This window comes from Seriola dumerili, unplaced genomic scaffold, assembly GCF_002260705.1.
Source record: "Seriola dumerili isolate Sdu_G_001 unplaced genomic scaffold, Sdu_1.0 BDQW01000056.1, whole genome shotgun sequence".
NCBI lineage: Eukaryota > Metazoa > Chordata > Actinopteri > Carangiformes > Carangidae > Seriola > Seriola dumerili.
This window is the reverse complement of record NW_019174311.1, coordinates 7,868,148-7,881,629: the sequence shown is the minus strand read 5'-3', so window position 1 is coordinate 7,881,629 and position 13,482 is coordinate 7,868,148. Positions and strand designations below refer to the sequence as shown.

The following is a 13,482-nucleotide window of genomic DNA, read 5'->3' as shown; positions in this document are numbered from 1 at the left end:
TGAGAGAAGACGATGGGTTTGGTGATGTTGAAATGAAAACTCTGGGTCCCCAAGCAAACTACATGATAAAGCTATTTTTCTGCAAACCCTGCCTGATTCTAGGATGATGATTATGATGCACAAATGATATGAGCAGCAGAGGCAAAAGAAGGTTACAGAAAACCCCCAGAGGGACGTGTGTAGCCGCACGTCATGATGATGATCCGCGCAGCCTATTGGTCATATGCGTTGCTCTGCTGTGGATAGAGGACCAGTCCCTGGGCATCAGTGAGACAGGAGAAGGCATTTGGAGGAATCTTCTCCACTTCCAGCAAATTATTTTCCAAGTGAACCGAGGCCAAGGTGGAGCCAGAGTTACGAGGGTGGCACACTCCCCACTGCCTCACCAGCCTGAAACCACAACATACACAACACTTAAATTTAGATGCGCTGCAAACTGAATCCTGTACTTCAGTGACTCCCGACCAGGAGCACGTGTACCACAGGAGCTACTGCTGTTGCCACGGGGTACACGGAAAGAATGTAGCTCAACTAATTAAAAAAAAATAGAAATTACGATTAGATTTTATTTTAATTCACATATTCAATCAGCTGTAGGACCTAAGCATTATATGTTGTGATTGAGAATGAATGAAGTGTAGTTAGCAAGCAAGCAGAGAAGTGTGAACAGTCAGCTAAAAGATAGATAGATTAAAAGATAGATATTTTAAAAAGTATCGTAAAAATGTGGTTTAAAACTGGATAAACATATATATATATATATATATATATATATATATGTATAACTTGTCATTTTTAAACATTTTAATTTGGGAAAGTTACATATTATACCTTTAAATAAGTAGCTTAAAGTTTAATAAATGGTGGACAAAATAAGCTGAAAGTAATGGATAAAACATCCAACTGCCTCAAACCCACCTAAACACTAACAGCTTCATCGTATGGAAAAGATTATTGTAACAATGTCATTTTATATGTAATCAGTAGCGTTGAATTAAAATCAGTTTAAATTAAAACATTTGGAAGATCGTGGGTGGTGTTGATGAAGGAGTTGATCTGACAGGACTGAGGGGGACAACAGACCAAAAAGAGTCTGAACCCTGCACCTTCAGACCACAACTGCTAATTTGTTGCTTGCCCCAAATGCACAAAGAAGAAGATCAAGTTGTATAAGTTCAGCACATATGTTTCTTTAAAATGGTGCTCTCCATTACTCGTCTATCAAAGCATCTTTCAGCAGAATTATGGATTTCAAAAAATATGTAAAGGGAATTCCTGGGTATCCTGCGAGTTCACATTTTAAACTGACTTCTGGTTCTTTGTCTTTCAAACAGGAACAAGACAAAACAGTCCATGTTCATTTCAGCCTAGCACTGGTTCTTGCATCACTACAGGAAATTTCATTTGCCAAGTGAGGAAATCAACCTGCTAACAATTCTCTACAGTCGTGCAGTCTAGCCACTGACTTTTGCCAAGTACAGTACACTCATCAAGTTTGGCTACTGACCACGATAACAAACACGAGGTCATGTAAATCATAATTGCTGCTTTGGTCTCCAGTGTTACTGTGTTCAATCAAAGGAGAAACTGTGTCTGTTCACAGAATATTAAAAAAATTGCTGTGACAACAACAGTCGCCGTCTTAATCCTAATGCTGAACCGGACTGTTGTTCAAATGTCGGTTGGAATAAACTTGTTTGAATGAATGGCTAAATATGCCACAATATCCTTCCTTACTGCTTTCCTTAGAGGGAATTTCAAAAGGGAGCTGCACTAGCACTGACTATCCTTGCATGATGAACACACTGACTTCATGGTTAGTGTGGTTCTACCTGATCCGATTGTTGTCCAATCTCAGCGCCTGCAGGTTCTTAAACTGTCGAACGCAGCGAGGAACCTCCCACAGATGATTGTTGTCCAATAGGAGCTCACCCAGTGAGCGGTATGTTCCAACGAACGAGACCCGCCCTATACCCTCATTGCTCAAGGCATTGTGGGACAGATGGAGGGAATGTAGGCCGGGCCGCAGGTGACGGAACGTGGAGGCGGGGATGTGACTGATTTTGTTGTGCTGGAGAGTCAGTTTACGCAGAGGACGAGGCAGATTCATTGGGACAGAGGTGAACTGGTTGTAGGACAGGTCCAAGGCTTCCAGGGACCTGAGGAGAAGAAAGACACAGAAGAATCATGACTCTCAGTCAGATATGTATAAGAAGACATTGTTAGCCCTGCCAGCAGCTGCCAGTCTGATTCCAAGGCTTTTCACTGCAGAACCTCATACTTTATAGTTGCTGGACTCCCGCATAGCGCTGTTAGGGAGGCAAGAGTGCGGAGTGGGAGTCTAAGCTGCGAGGGAGACATGGGAAGCAGCAGGGGAGAAAATAATGGGGCCTGAGGGGTTGCACTGTAGGAGAGCATGGCAATTTGAGGGGGAATTTGTGGCTAAGTGGCTGATAAGGGGCATGCAAATGTTTGGTTTGCGGCACAAAGAAAGAACAGCCATAGACAAGAGGGACCAGATCTCAGGGGTCTGAAGCGAAGATGCAGCACAAGGGTTCAGTGTTTTAGTTGGAAGATCCCACACAGCTGTTGTGAGTTTACAGCGCAGCTCACAGCAGGAGAGGAACCTCATTTCCTGTTCTTCCGCCATTCACAGACCACACCGAAGAGCCAATGGGCTCAGAACATTCTCAGGTGGCCAGCCAATGACCACACAGTCACGTTCAATGAAGACCAATGAGAGACCAAAGACAGTGGAGGATTATGGATGTGGGAGACGCTTGGATTGACATCTGACTGACTGATGTTCAGCACCTCAGCATGTCTGCTACTAGTCAGAGTGACTTACAGTAAACCCTCTGCGGTAACTCCCAGGTTACATCCATCACTGCTGTTTCTGTGGGGGTCACAACCTCCATGAGATAGATGATGTGTGACAATTACAAGGGCTTAACATGTTGGTATACTGAGCTCATTCTGATCATTTCTCTGAGTCACAGGAAAGGTTGTGGTCAGCATTAGTCCTTCCTCTCTCCGTTTGGTCAAACAATGTCCACTGAAACCCGAGGTTAGCTACATGCCTCTCTGCTCAACATAGATATAATATAACACCACATCAATACAACCATAAATGTTTCACTGAAAACAAAGTTAAGACACAGGGGAATGAGTTTTAACCCAAAACACAAACACATGCGCCAACACTCACTGAACGCGCAGCGGGCCTTTCGTTTTACCTATTAGGATTGTAGCAATCATGGACTGCTGTGAAAAATGTGTTTCTGCTTGAAAATTTAAACCCTGAAATATTATCTCAGTACCAGTTTAGACCAGTTGTGTGCTGTTGATTTGTATTCTAAATCTTTGCCAGGAAGCTCAGCGGCAGTCCGCTGCTGCTTAGAGCTCCACATGGTATTAATGAGAAGAGGGACACACAGTCCTCTCCTCTCAGAGTCCTCCACCCTCTACACTCCCACCCACTGGCACCTACACAGATGCGCACACACACACACACACACACACACACACACACACACCCCAACACACGCGCACGCCCATGTTCCTGCGACAGGATGCGAAGAAGAAACACTAACACACAAACACGGATGAACAAACACGCGTGTAGACAGAAAGACGCACAGAGAACATGTATGTACAAGCAGAAATATATGCATTTTAGAAAGCAAAATTCACAAATAGACACTCAGCATAATATATATCAGACAAATAAGTTTTCTTTCCAAAGATTAATTTATTGCTTAATTTCCCAAAAAAATAAATAAAATTATGGAGACGAAAAACAGCTATTACACAAAACCAATGGTTTTTGTGTGCATGACTGTGTGTGTGTGTGTGTGTGTGTGTGTCTCCATGTTTTTATGCAAAGCATGGTGAGCAGTAATCAAGCTGATCTGGTCTGCTCATCTTCAGGATATTGGGTTCCAATGGAAACCAGCACACAGAGGGGTTTGTCTCATGCTCCTGAACACATTTGCACAAATACGATACAGCTCCGTCTGTGCCGAGCCCACCGTGCCAGCACTACACACTGCATGGCTTACACACTTTGGAAACCTCACCAGGATAAGTTATGTAGCCAGGCAAGAGCGGCTGCACCAGTGAGGATACACAGACCAACACTTGACATAAAAAAAAAAAAAAAAAAATGGTATGATGGACAGATGATGGCAGAGTGTGGCTTATCTTGTCATTTTTTGGCGCAGGCTTCTGTGTGCACTGAATTTATTAATGTAGGCTGATATCTGGAAGTATTTTAGGCCATTTCTCACATCTGTTAAATAGAGTCTGAAGCACATTTGGATTCATTTAAGCTGAATATGACTTGAATAATTTACTGAGGCAGCACTGTATACTGTTCATCCAGTGTGAGTGTATGCATGCCTGCATAGTTAACCTACAAACTGTTGTGTCAGACTGAAAAGGCTTCCACTCCCAATATAATGTGTTTGTAACCAAACAGGAAACCTTTAAAAGTGAACCAAAGATCACTTAAATCAAAGTCAGAGGTTTTCACTTGACATGAGGGTGATACTTTGGCATAGCTGGTGTTTTTTTTTTGTGTGGTGGTGTGTGCATGTGAGCTTGTTTTCTCATTTATGTAAGCTTATTATGAAACCAATTTGAGCCGGTCCAAAGGTAAAAAAAAAAAAAAAAAAAAGCCTCCATTTGCAAGACCTATCAGGCTCAGACACGTCATAACATAAGACGACACGCACAATTTTAATGTAATGATCACTGAACCTGCGCCTCCATGCAGTCAGCCTGAGCCTGCAGCGATGGTAAATCTAAATGGAGATCCTCTCCAACGACAGCCTCTCTGTCAAAATGACTCATCTAATGAAAACCAAGTGGGAAAAAAGTTATATAATTCGATCAGCACAAAATTGCTTTCTGTTTAAACATGAAATCAAACAAACTGACACACCATTACTGTGTCACGTCTTAATTAATACTACCAGCGAAGTTTTACTGGATGTTTTATAAGTTAATGACACGTTTACAAGGCTGTTACGTTAAGCTGCACAACAGTCAAGAAAATCCAGATTGGAATCACTTTCCCAATAAAAACGCTTGACGGCATGAATTAAATAATGTAATTTAAAACATATTACCCATAAAATATAATTATTCTGGACTTTTGGAATGACCGATGTTTATGTAGCTTTAATCATTGAGAGTAATTTAAAGCATGTTCCGTGCTGTCATAGAACATGTGTTTGAAGTCAACGTTTAAGTTTTGAGCGACTACGAGAAGAGTGAATATGGAGGCATTTAAGACTCAGTTGAGATGACAGGTTCCTAAAGAGCCAGGAAAAGATGGTAAACAGGCATGCGTGCGTGCGTGCATGTGTGTGTGCATGCGCACATCTTTGTGTTCAACAATGAAAGCTGATAGCCGTGCCCCTAAGGAGAGGCAACTTGGCTCCTAGAGCTACAGCATTAATTGTATACTACTACAGATTCGGGTTATGTAACACACGTGTACCTGAACACACGCAGGTAAACCGAGGTGAAGGAAGTATTCAGATGCTTTACTTGTGTAAAAGTAGCAAAAACACAGCATAAGAAGGATTCATAACAATTAAAAGTCATGCATGCAACATTTTAAGTAAAAGTGAAACCATATTATCAGAGTAAAAAGTACAATAAATCCCTCTGAAAAATAAGGAGGACTATATAATGGTAATACTACAGTAAAGTACAGTACAAGAACCCAAGTATGGTATTTTCTCAAGTACAGCACTTGAAAAAAATATGCCCAGTTATTTTCCGCCACTGGCTGTAAAGCATGTGTGTGTGTTTTGTATGTTTGAATGATGTCCACACATTGACAGCAACTGTAAACACAACCAGAGGAACACAAAGTAAAGACAGAGCTGGGACAAGTTTACAGTTCAGTACAGTGTAAAAAAAAAAAAAAAAGGGATCTGGGAAACAGTGACCGAGAATTTTTTAAGCTAAAATATTAGGTTATAATACACAAACTGATCAGAGTTTACATGCACAGTATTAACAAGGTACATAATGAGGTGAGATGCTGGCAGACAGCCTGGTCTGCAAGAGACAGAGCCCAGGTCCAAGCTGCACTCCCCAGCCTCTTGTAACCTCCTGTATCCTCCACTCAGGCCTCCAATCCCTAAAGCCCAGCACGAGGCAACAATAACACTGACTTCATGACATGGAACAGAGGCGCTCCACTAACCAGAACCAGCACACTGCGCTTTATTTTGTCATTAAGCAATTTACTTTTCATTCTGTTGCTCCCTTTTTTTTTTTTTTTTTCAACCGCTTTCTGTCTAATTTTCCACACACCTCTGCTACACGATGAAGACATTTCTCCACAAGCCGTTCAACATGGATTTAATCATTATCCGCAGAATAAGATATAATCCGACTAGAAGGAGGTAATATGTCACTCGAGTCTCACTATTGACCTTTGCCCTTTAAGGTATGTTCTCCTGCAGTGTGAGTTGGATTTGTTCACACTCTGCTGTCTATTCAGTGGCGAAGGAAGCTTTTAAAGGAAGCTAATAAGCCTGGAGTGCCAATGGGAACGCTGCTGCTCTCCCCACTAATGAGGTCAAATGTCAGGCGTCAAATATACTTGAGTCAGAAGTCAAATGAAAGCTTGGAGTGAAGCCAGGTAGAATGGTCTCCACTGAAAAGTTACTTTTCTATCCCCTTTAGGACAAGGTTTTGTGTTTTCCATCTGATATTACAAGATTTTTTTTCAGTCAAATTTCCCCTGAATATATTTTCTCAACTTTAGATTTCTATAGTACTTTCTCTTGTACATAATCATTCAGTCATATCAGTGCAATCCAAAGTCTCTCCAGTTGCACTTTCCCGTTCCTTTATTCTCTCTTTTGCATTTTCTTTTCCGCAGTTTTCCCCGAAGCTCCCGCTGTGGTTCGCAAGGATCCCAGGGAGCAAAGAAAAATCCACTGGAATTCACTATATTTAAACAACACATACACACACACACACACACACACACACACACACACACACACACACACACACCATCTAGGCACACGGAGCCATAAACAGACACACACGTACAGGCACACCATTGCCCTCAAGCTCTCCTTCACACGTCTGCTCATCTAAATACACAAGGTCAGCTGTCATAACTTCTGTGATATGTGTGCATGCATGTGTGAGAGAGAGAGAAAGAGAGAGAGACAGAGAGAGAGAGAAAGAAGAAGAGGAAAATAAAAGAAGAATGTCTGCCTGTCTGTGCATCAGTCAGAACGTCAGCCAAAGATATTCATATTGATGCCAGACATGCTAAAGGAGCTAAAAGTACTGACCTGGATTTGGTGTGAGACTGTTGACGTGCATCATGATTGTGTGTGAATCATTGCGTCAGATGCTTATATTGATATTAATAACATAAATAGTAAGTTATCTGATCAGCTTTTGATGGGAATGTGCTATTTCAAGTGCCACAATCATCAACTGATAATCACTTAAACATCAAAAATCATGACAAAGGTGTTCAGACTCCCAAACAACACCAGTCTACCCTCTTGTGGCTGATACAGGGACTGCAGAACATTATCAATATTTTTAGAATAGTTCAGGATGGATGGATGGATGGATGGATGGACTGACATACTTAAGACGGGTCCAGGCTCGTTCACCGATGCCTTGCTCATGCAGCAGGTTGTGACTCAGGTTCATCAGCCTCAAATGAACGCAGCGCCTCAGTGCCTTTTCTGGTATCTCCTCAATCTGATTTTCATTCATTTCCAGCTCCTGTGCATAAACAAAAAAGAAAAAAAGAGAGACAGATTTTGGAATTTGTGCATCAAGGTGTCATAGCTCTCGTCCTCGTATCAGTATCTGGCTCTCTGAATTGACCCTGAGTACAATTATAGAGAGTCCCAGCAGGCTCCAGTTGATCCTAACATTTTAAGCGGGAGGATTATCCCTAAAGGATTTCAGTGAAAGTTATATCAGTGCACCTGAAGAGAGGGAGGAAGGCCCTGAGGGAGGGAACGGAAGCGGTTTTTGTCCAGCTGGAGGTTCACAAGCTTCTCTAGAGGTCTGAAGGCTAATGATGACACACTGCCCTCATGAAGAGTATTCTCCTTTAGCTGCAGTTTCAACAGGTTCATCAGCCCTAGAGGGGGATAATAAATATCACCATCAGTATTTAAGACTTTTTTTTTTCTTTTTTTTCCTCTGTGATGTACACAGACACAGCTCCTACCTTTGAAACAGTGGGGGGTGAGTGTATTAAGCTTATTGTTGTTGATCTTGAGCTCCTCGAGAGATGGCGGCAGTGCTGGGATCCGGGTGAGCTGGTTGCCATCTAGGTTCAGTTTCCTCAGAAAGGTCAAGTTCTGCATGACACGCAGCAAAAAAAAAAAAAGAGGGTGCTCAGGCCAGAGAGATAAAACAGACAAAAAGGCTACTTCTCTGAAAATCCATAATTTTCCCTCCCAACTTACCCAGCAGAACACAATCACAGAGTTCACAGAAATACACCAAATGAGAGAATGTCAAATCTGTGCATCTCTTCCATGTCATCTATCATGTTGTATTTTTAGTAAAGCCACTCTGTGTGGCTCCCCAGTGAAAGCTGCTGTGGTCGGCGTGTGTCAAGTAAAAGCAGTGGACTGCATCTTTTGCAGTATCCCTCTAGCCAGGCCATCAGTCCTCTGTCATTACTGGGATGCGAGCACAAATTGAAGAAAAAGAAAAAAAAAAATTCTCTAAATATAATTTCCTTTTATTCTCCACATCATTGGCTGCAGCTGTTTTCCAACAGGTTTATCCCAGCCAATACTGTGAGAGTATGTCAGTGCTGGTGCGTAATGATTGGTCAGAGTGTGGTGGGCTGCCTCAGTGTGGTCGGGATCTGTGTTTGGCCTGTGGTCATTTAGAGGTTAGACCAGGGGTTATTCTTAGAAAGGATTAGTTAATGCAATTTTCAGTGCTCTTTTATTGCTGTAATGATACAGGATGCAGCCTGCTTTTTATTTTAATTAGATGCAAACTAACTCATAAAACTGTCTTGTAACTCACAGATTCACCCATTCACAAGTAGCAGGCTGCAGATTCTCCGTGAGAAGGACTTCTTTTTTTTTTTACGTCAGTATCAGATCAGTTGGAGACGTGTTAACCTATAGCACCTTCAGAAAAGGGAAATAATAGCAGCTGCACCACATGTGTTGAGGTTTTACACTTGCTGTAACACTAATTGAACATTATTGTGGCACTCGAACTTCCAGTGGATCTTCGACACACAAATCTAATGCTTAAAATAGAAACACAATTGAGCTTATGGCTCTAAAACATCCTGTTTTAGCTTTAAGGTTAGCTTTACTTCTTTCTTTCTGTCCTTAAAGCTTGAATAAATAAAGTTTGTATCTATGACATCAGACAGGTGAGCCTGTGTTAACTCATTTCAATAACAGTTACAGTTCAAATATGTTGCACTGAGTAAATGTAGAAACAGAAACATTGTGTTTGTTGTTTATTTTCCTTTGGGCTCTCACTCCTATTTTTTTTTGTTTGTTTGTTTTTTGGACAAATAAAGTTTGGCCAGGATCCCCTGCTTCACACAACCACAATGACACTCAGTATTAATCAGAAAATAGTTGACATGAAATAAAAGAAAACACATATGCATGAAGAACAGTAAATAATATTTAAAAAAACTACAGTTGTAACACACTGACTGCAGGTAGAGCAGGTTGGACTTGAACTTCAGGAGCGACTCTGCTGACACTGCAGCAGCTCTGCGGTTAGATGATTTTGGATGTGCCTGGTTTAGGGTGCATTGCGTCAATGACACCATGTGCCCTCGTGACCAGGCAATACTATAGAGTTTTAAAGCAAGAACAGGCATCCCTTAAGAGCTGTGGTCATTTCAAGGCAATTGTATCTATTGTTAATTGTCTTTGTTTGACTACTTGTAGCTTGTTGTGCTGCTGTTGTCTCTTTTTAGACTGTTCTTGTGTGTATTTTTAGCTAATTGTAGCGTGTTATCAATTGGGTTGTCTGTTTAGTGCTGCTTTTGCTATAGACTGTTTTAATTCCATTACACATGTAAAAGCCCAACTAGGGACAGGAGACGACAATTAGCAAATAGCTATAAACTCTTTGTGCAACTCATTAGTTTCATACCCTGGTTTGAAACTATGTTAAATTGCATTGTCCCGATCAAATAAATAAATAAACTAAAATATAATACAACATAACACAACTTTATAGGTGTGATGTATTTGCAGGTGAGTATTAAAGCGAGCAGTGATACTCACAGACAGGGGGTTTTGGCTGAACGACTCATTGTCCAGTTCGTTTTTGCTCAGGTCCAGCTCGTCAAGGTTCTGTATGCCAGAGAAAGCTTGTGGCTCAAGGCTTCTGATGTTGTTCTCTGTAAAAGATAAATCCCACGGTATCATATATGGTATGATATCATGTATAAAGTCTTTTGACAGGAGCGTGATAAGGGACTTCACTTGACTCAGAGGTCATGTCATGTTCACATATCCGTGCTGGAACTTTTGTTTTGACACTCATGTAAGTAATATTATATAATCAGTGAGGGAACTTTACTAGAAGCTAGATGTAAAAATGTAAAAAAAAAAAAAAAACATGGACATATACACACCTGCCACATCCAGCTTCGTGGCCTCCAGGTTGTGAATGATTGGCAGGTGAGTCATGCCGATGCCCCTGCAGCTGATTTCTCTGTCAGCAGCCTGACACTGGTCCAGAGGAGACGCTGTAAAGCTGCTCTGTGTTACAGTTTGATTGGTGGGAGCCTCAGTTGTCTCTTCTTCTTCTTCTTCTTCTTCTTCTTCTTCTTCTTCTTCTTCTTCTTCCTCTTGTTGTTGTTGTTCTTCCTCCTCCTCCTCTTCTTCCTCTTCCTGACACATAAAATTGTAAATATATATATATAAATGTATTTAAAAAATATTTCATTAACTCAACTGGATGAAATGGACAAAAACAACAACAAAAAAAAACCTCTTCCTCACCTCATCATCATCATCATCATCATCATCATCATCATCGTCATCGTCATCATCATCATCCTCTTCTTCTTCCTCCTCCTCCTCCTCCTCCTCTTGTGCTTTCCCTTCATCCATCAGCCTCCTCTTCTCAGCATGAAGTTCCCTGAGCACGGCCATGAGAGCGCTGGATCCCTCCTCTCCTCTCCCACGCCTCCTCCAGCCCATCAGGGGTTGCCCCAACCCTGCCTACAACAAGCAAGAAACCGCTAACATTACAAACCAAGAGTGAAAAGATGATTTTCTGTGTTCACACAGTGGATTTCTGTGTTTGTCTACCCGTACAATTCTATACGCGTTGGCCTCCACTGTAGCTGCACGTTTCCTCCTCCCCCCGGCACCTCTCCTTCTCCTCCCAGCCTCCACCTTTCTGACCTCAGCTCTTTGGTGCTCCATCTCCTCCTCTGCTTCCATTTGGAGACGCTCATCCTCACTCTCTTCTTCCAAATCCAATTAACAAAGCAGAAAAGAAAGAAGAAAAAAGCAATTACAGACATAACCTAAACAAAAGGTTTGTGTTTTTTACCAATCTGGTGTATGAGCTGAATAACTTGAAACTTTTTCATTTATTAAAACATTTTTTTTTTTATCCAAAAGCATCCAAGAGAATAGCTTACCAGCAGGAAGGGTTGGACTTGAAGCTTGTGTATCTGATGTTGTATCAGTTCCTGGTGGAAGAATTACAGCTGTTTCTAAACCAGGTGCCTCAGAAGTAGTTTCAAAGTATACATCCACGTCATGCCAAGAGTTTAGGCATAGTCCTGTTAAAATTGTGCCACTCAGACAAATGAACATGATCCACATCCTTGGTGTCTTCATTGCTGGATGTAAACTCAGTTTAAGACATCAGTTGAAAAAAAATGCATCCAAAACCTTTAGATCTTCAGGGAAGAAGCAAATCCGCAGAAAGCGCAGACGATTATGACAAACCCAAGAAACTGTGAGTAGCAGTTAACGTGACAGTTTACGCAAAGATGGATACACAAGGATAAATCTCCAGAAAACCCTAGAATTTCAGATTCTGAATACTGGGAGGAAAAACCGTGGTAAAGTTTCTCTGTTGTGACTCAGCCTCAAGCAGTACTAAAATGTAATGCACATGCCCCCTTCTCAGAGTGAAAGCAGAAATGAAGAAAGGGCGAGAGGATGGGAAGAAATATCTATGAGGCAGAGGGGTAAAAAAAAAGAAGAAACTCTCACATTGTAAATAAGGGACCTTGTTCATCGTAGCATGAAATACACAGACCCGCCCTGCTCCTCCTTGTCTCCTCTCCCTTTCATAACTGTCTGCTAGCACTAGGTGGAAAAGACAGAGGTTTGTGGAGGAGGTAAGAGACGGGCAGGGAGCAAAATATAGAAACTGGTACACAATGAGTTTCATACACCTGTGATAGATTCTAGTTGGACATTGTCGAGTGGTTTGACCCATGAATTTGTGATCCGCTGTCAGTTTTGTTTTTTTTTTCTCATGGCTGAATCAGAGCATGGTGATCTTGGACCTTCTCCAACAAGAGACGGGGGTTGGTAGACAGTTCAGGTCGGAGTCAACCTTGTTTGGCTAAGCTCCACCAGCATGTATGTATGAAACAAACACGACCTCTGAGAAGTGAACAATGAGGACGTCTCGACATTCTGTACATACATACATACTGTACATGTACTGTGGAGTGTGTGTGCATCCTCACACTCAGAGCCACGCCAAGCAGGTGCCACTGGCAGAGTGTTGAGCCAAACTGGGATTTTCACTGTGGGCTGCAACCTGCTGACAGCTCCTCTTTATTTACTCAGCAACCACACACACACACACACACACACGCACAAGCACACGCACACGCACACGCACACGCACACACACAGTAAATCTGTTGACATGTATATGGACGTTGTTATGTCCCACACAACTGCTTCTGAGAGTGACGAGATTAATTTACAGTATCAGCTGTTTGAAAAGCAGATGGGATTTATGCCTCAGTTCTTCATCACATGTAGTTTTGTTTTTCTGCAGTTGGAGATCAGCTGATGAGACAGAGACGAGAGCAGAACCCAGACATATTCCAAATGGCACACAGGACAACTTGACAGTAAACACTGAGGTCCTAATGTGATCTTCCAAGGTAAATAGTGATGTCGTCCAAAGACTATGCATTTCAAACTTGACAGGAACATGCAGTAATCCACTGACCACATTCAAAGCCTTTCTCAACCTCAGTCTGACCACACCCTGGATTAACAATTTCCACTGTAGAGACTGTTAGTCCAGTCTGAGATATTCGATATAAATACTTTAACTTCCCTGGTGACACTGGTTTAAGACACGATGCACATATTTCTTAACCAACCCTCCTGTGAACTATTGTACCATTTCTGCCATAACAACACAACTTTACTGGCTTGTTTTCTCACTCAGAAATAAACGTGGCTCAGACAGCCG

The 13,482-nt window shown here is 41.8% G+C and overlaps 1 protein-coding gene across 1 annotated transcript; it reads right to left on the bottom strand.

The window, feature by feature from the left end:
* Positions 1–212: 212 nt before the first annotated feature.
* On the bottom strand, positions 213–11,465 carry LOC111219223 (extracellular matrix protein 2-like). The gene is made up of 9 exons (XM_022741837.1): positions 11,331–11,465; positions 11,064–11,240; positions 10,649–10,907; positions 10,296–10,411; positions 8,240–8,372; positions 7,992–8,149; positions 7,643–7,782; positions 1,833–2,159; positions 213–390 (listed from the first exon to the last, which is right to left on the bottom strand). Exons 1-9 carry the CDS (start codon positions 11,463–11,465, stop codon positions 213–215), a joined length of 1,623 nt encoding a protein of 540 aa, XP_022597558.1.
* Between the last annotated feature and the right edge of the window lie 2,017 nt (positions 11,466–13,482).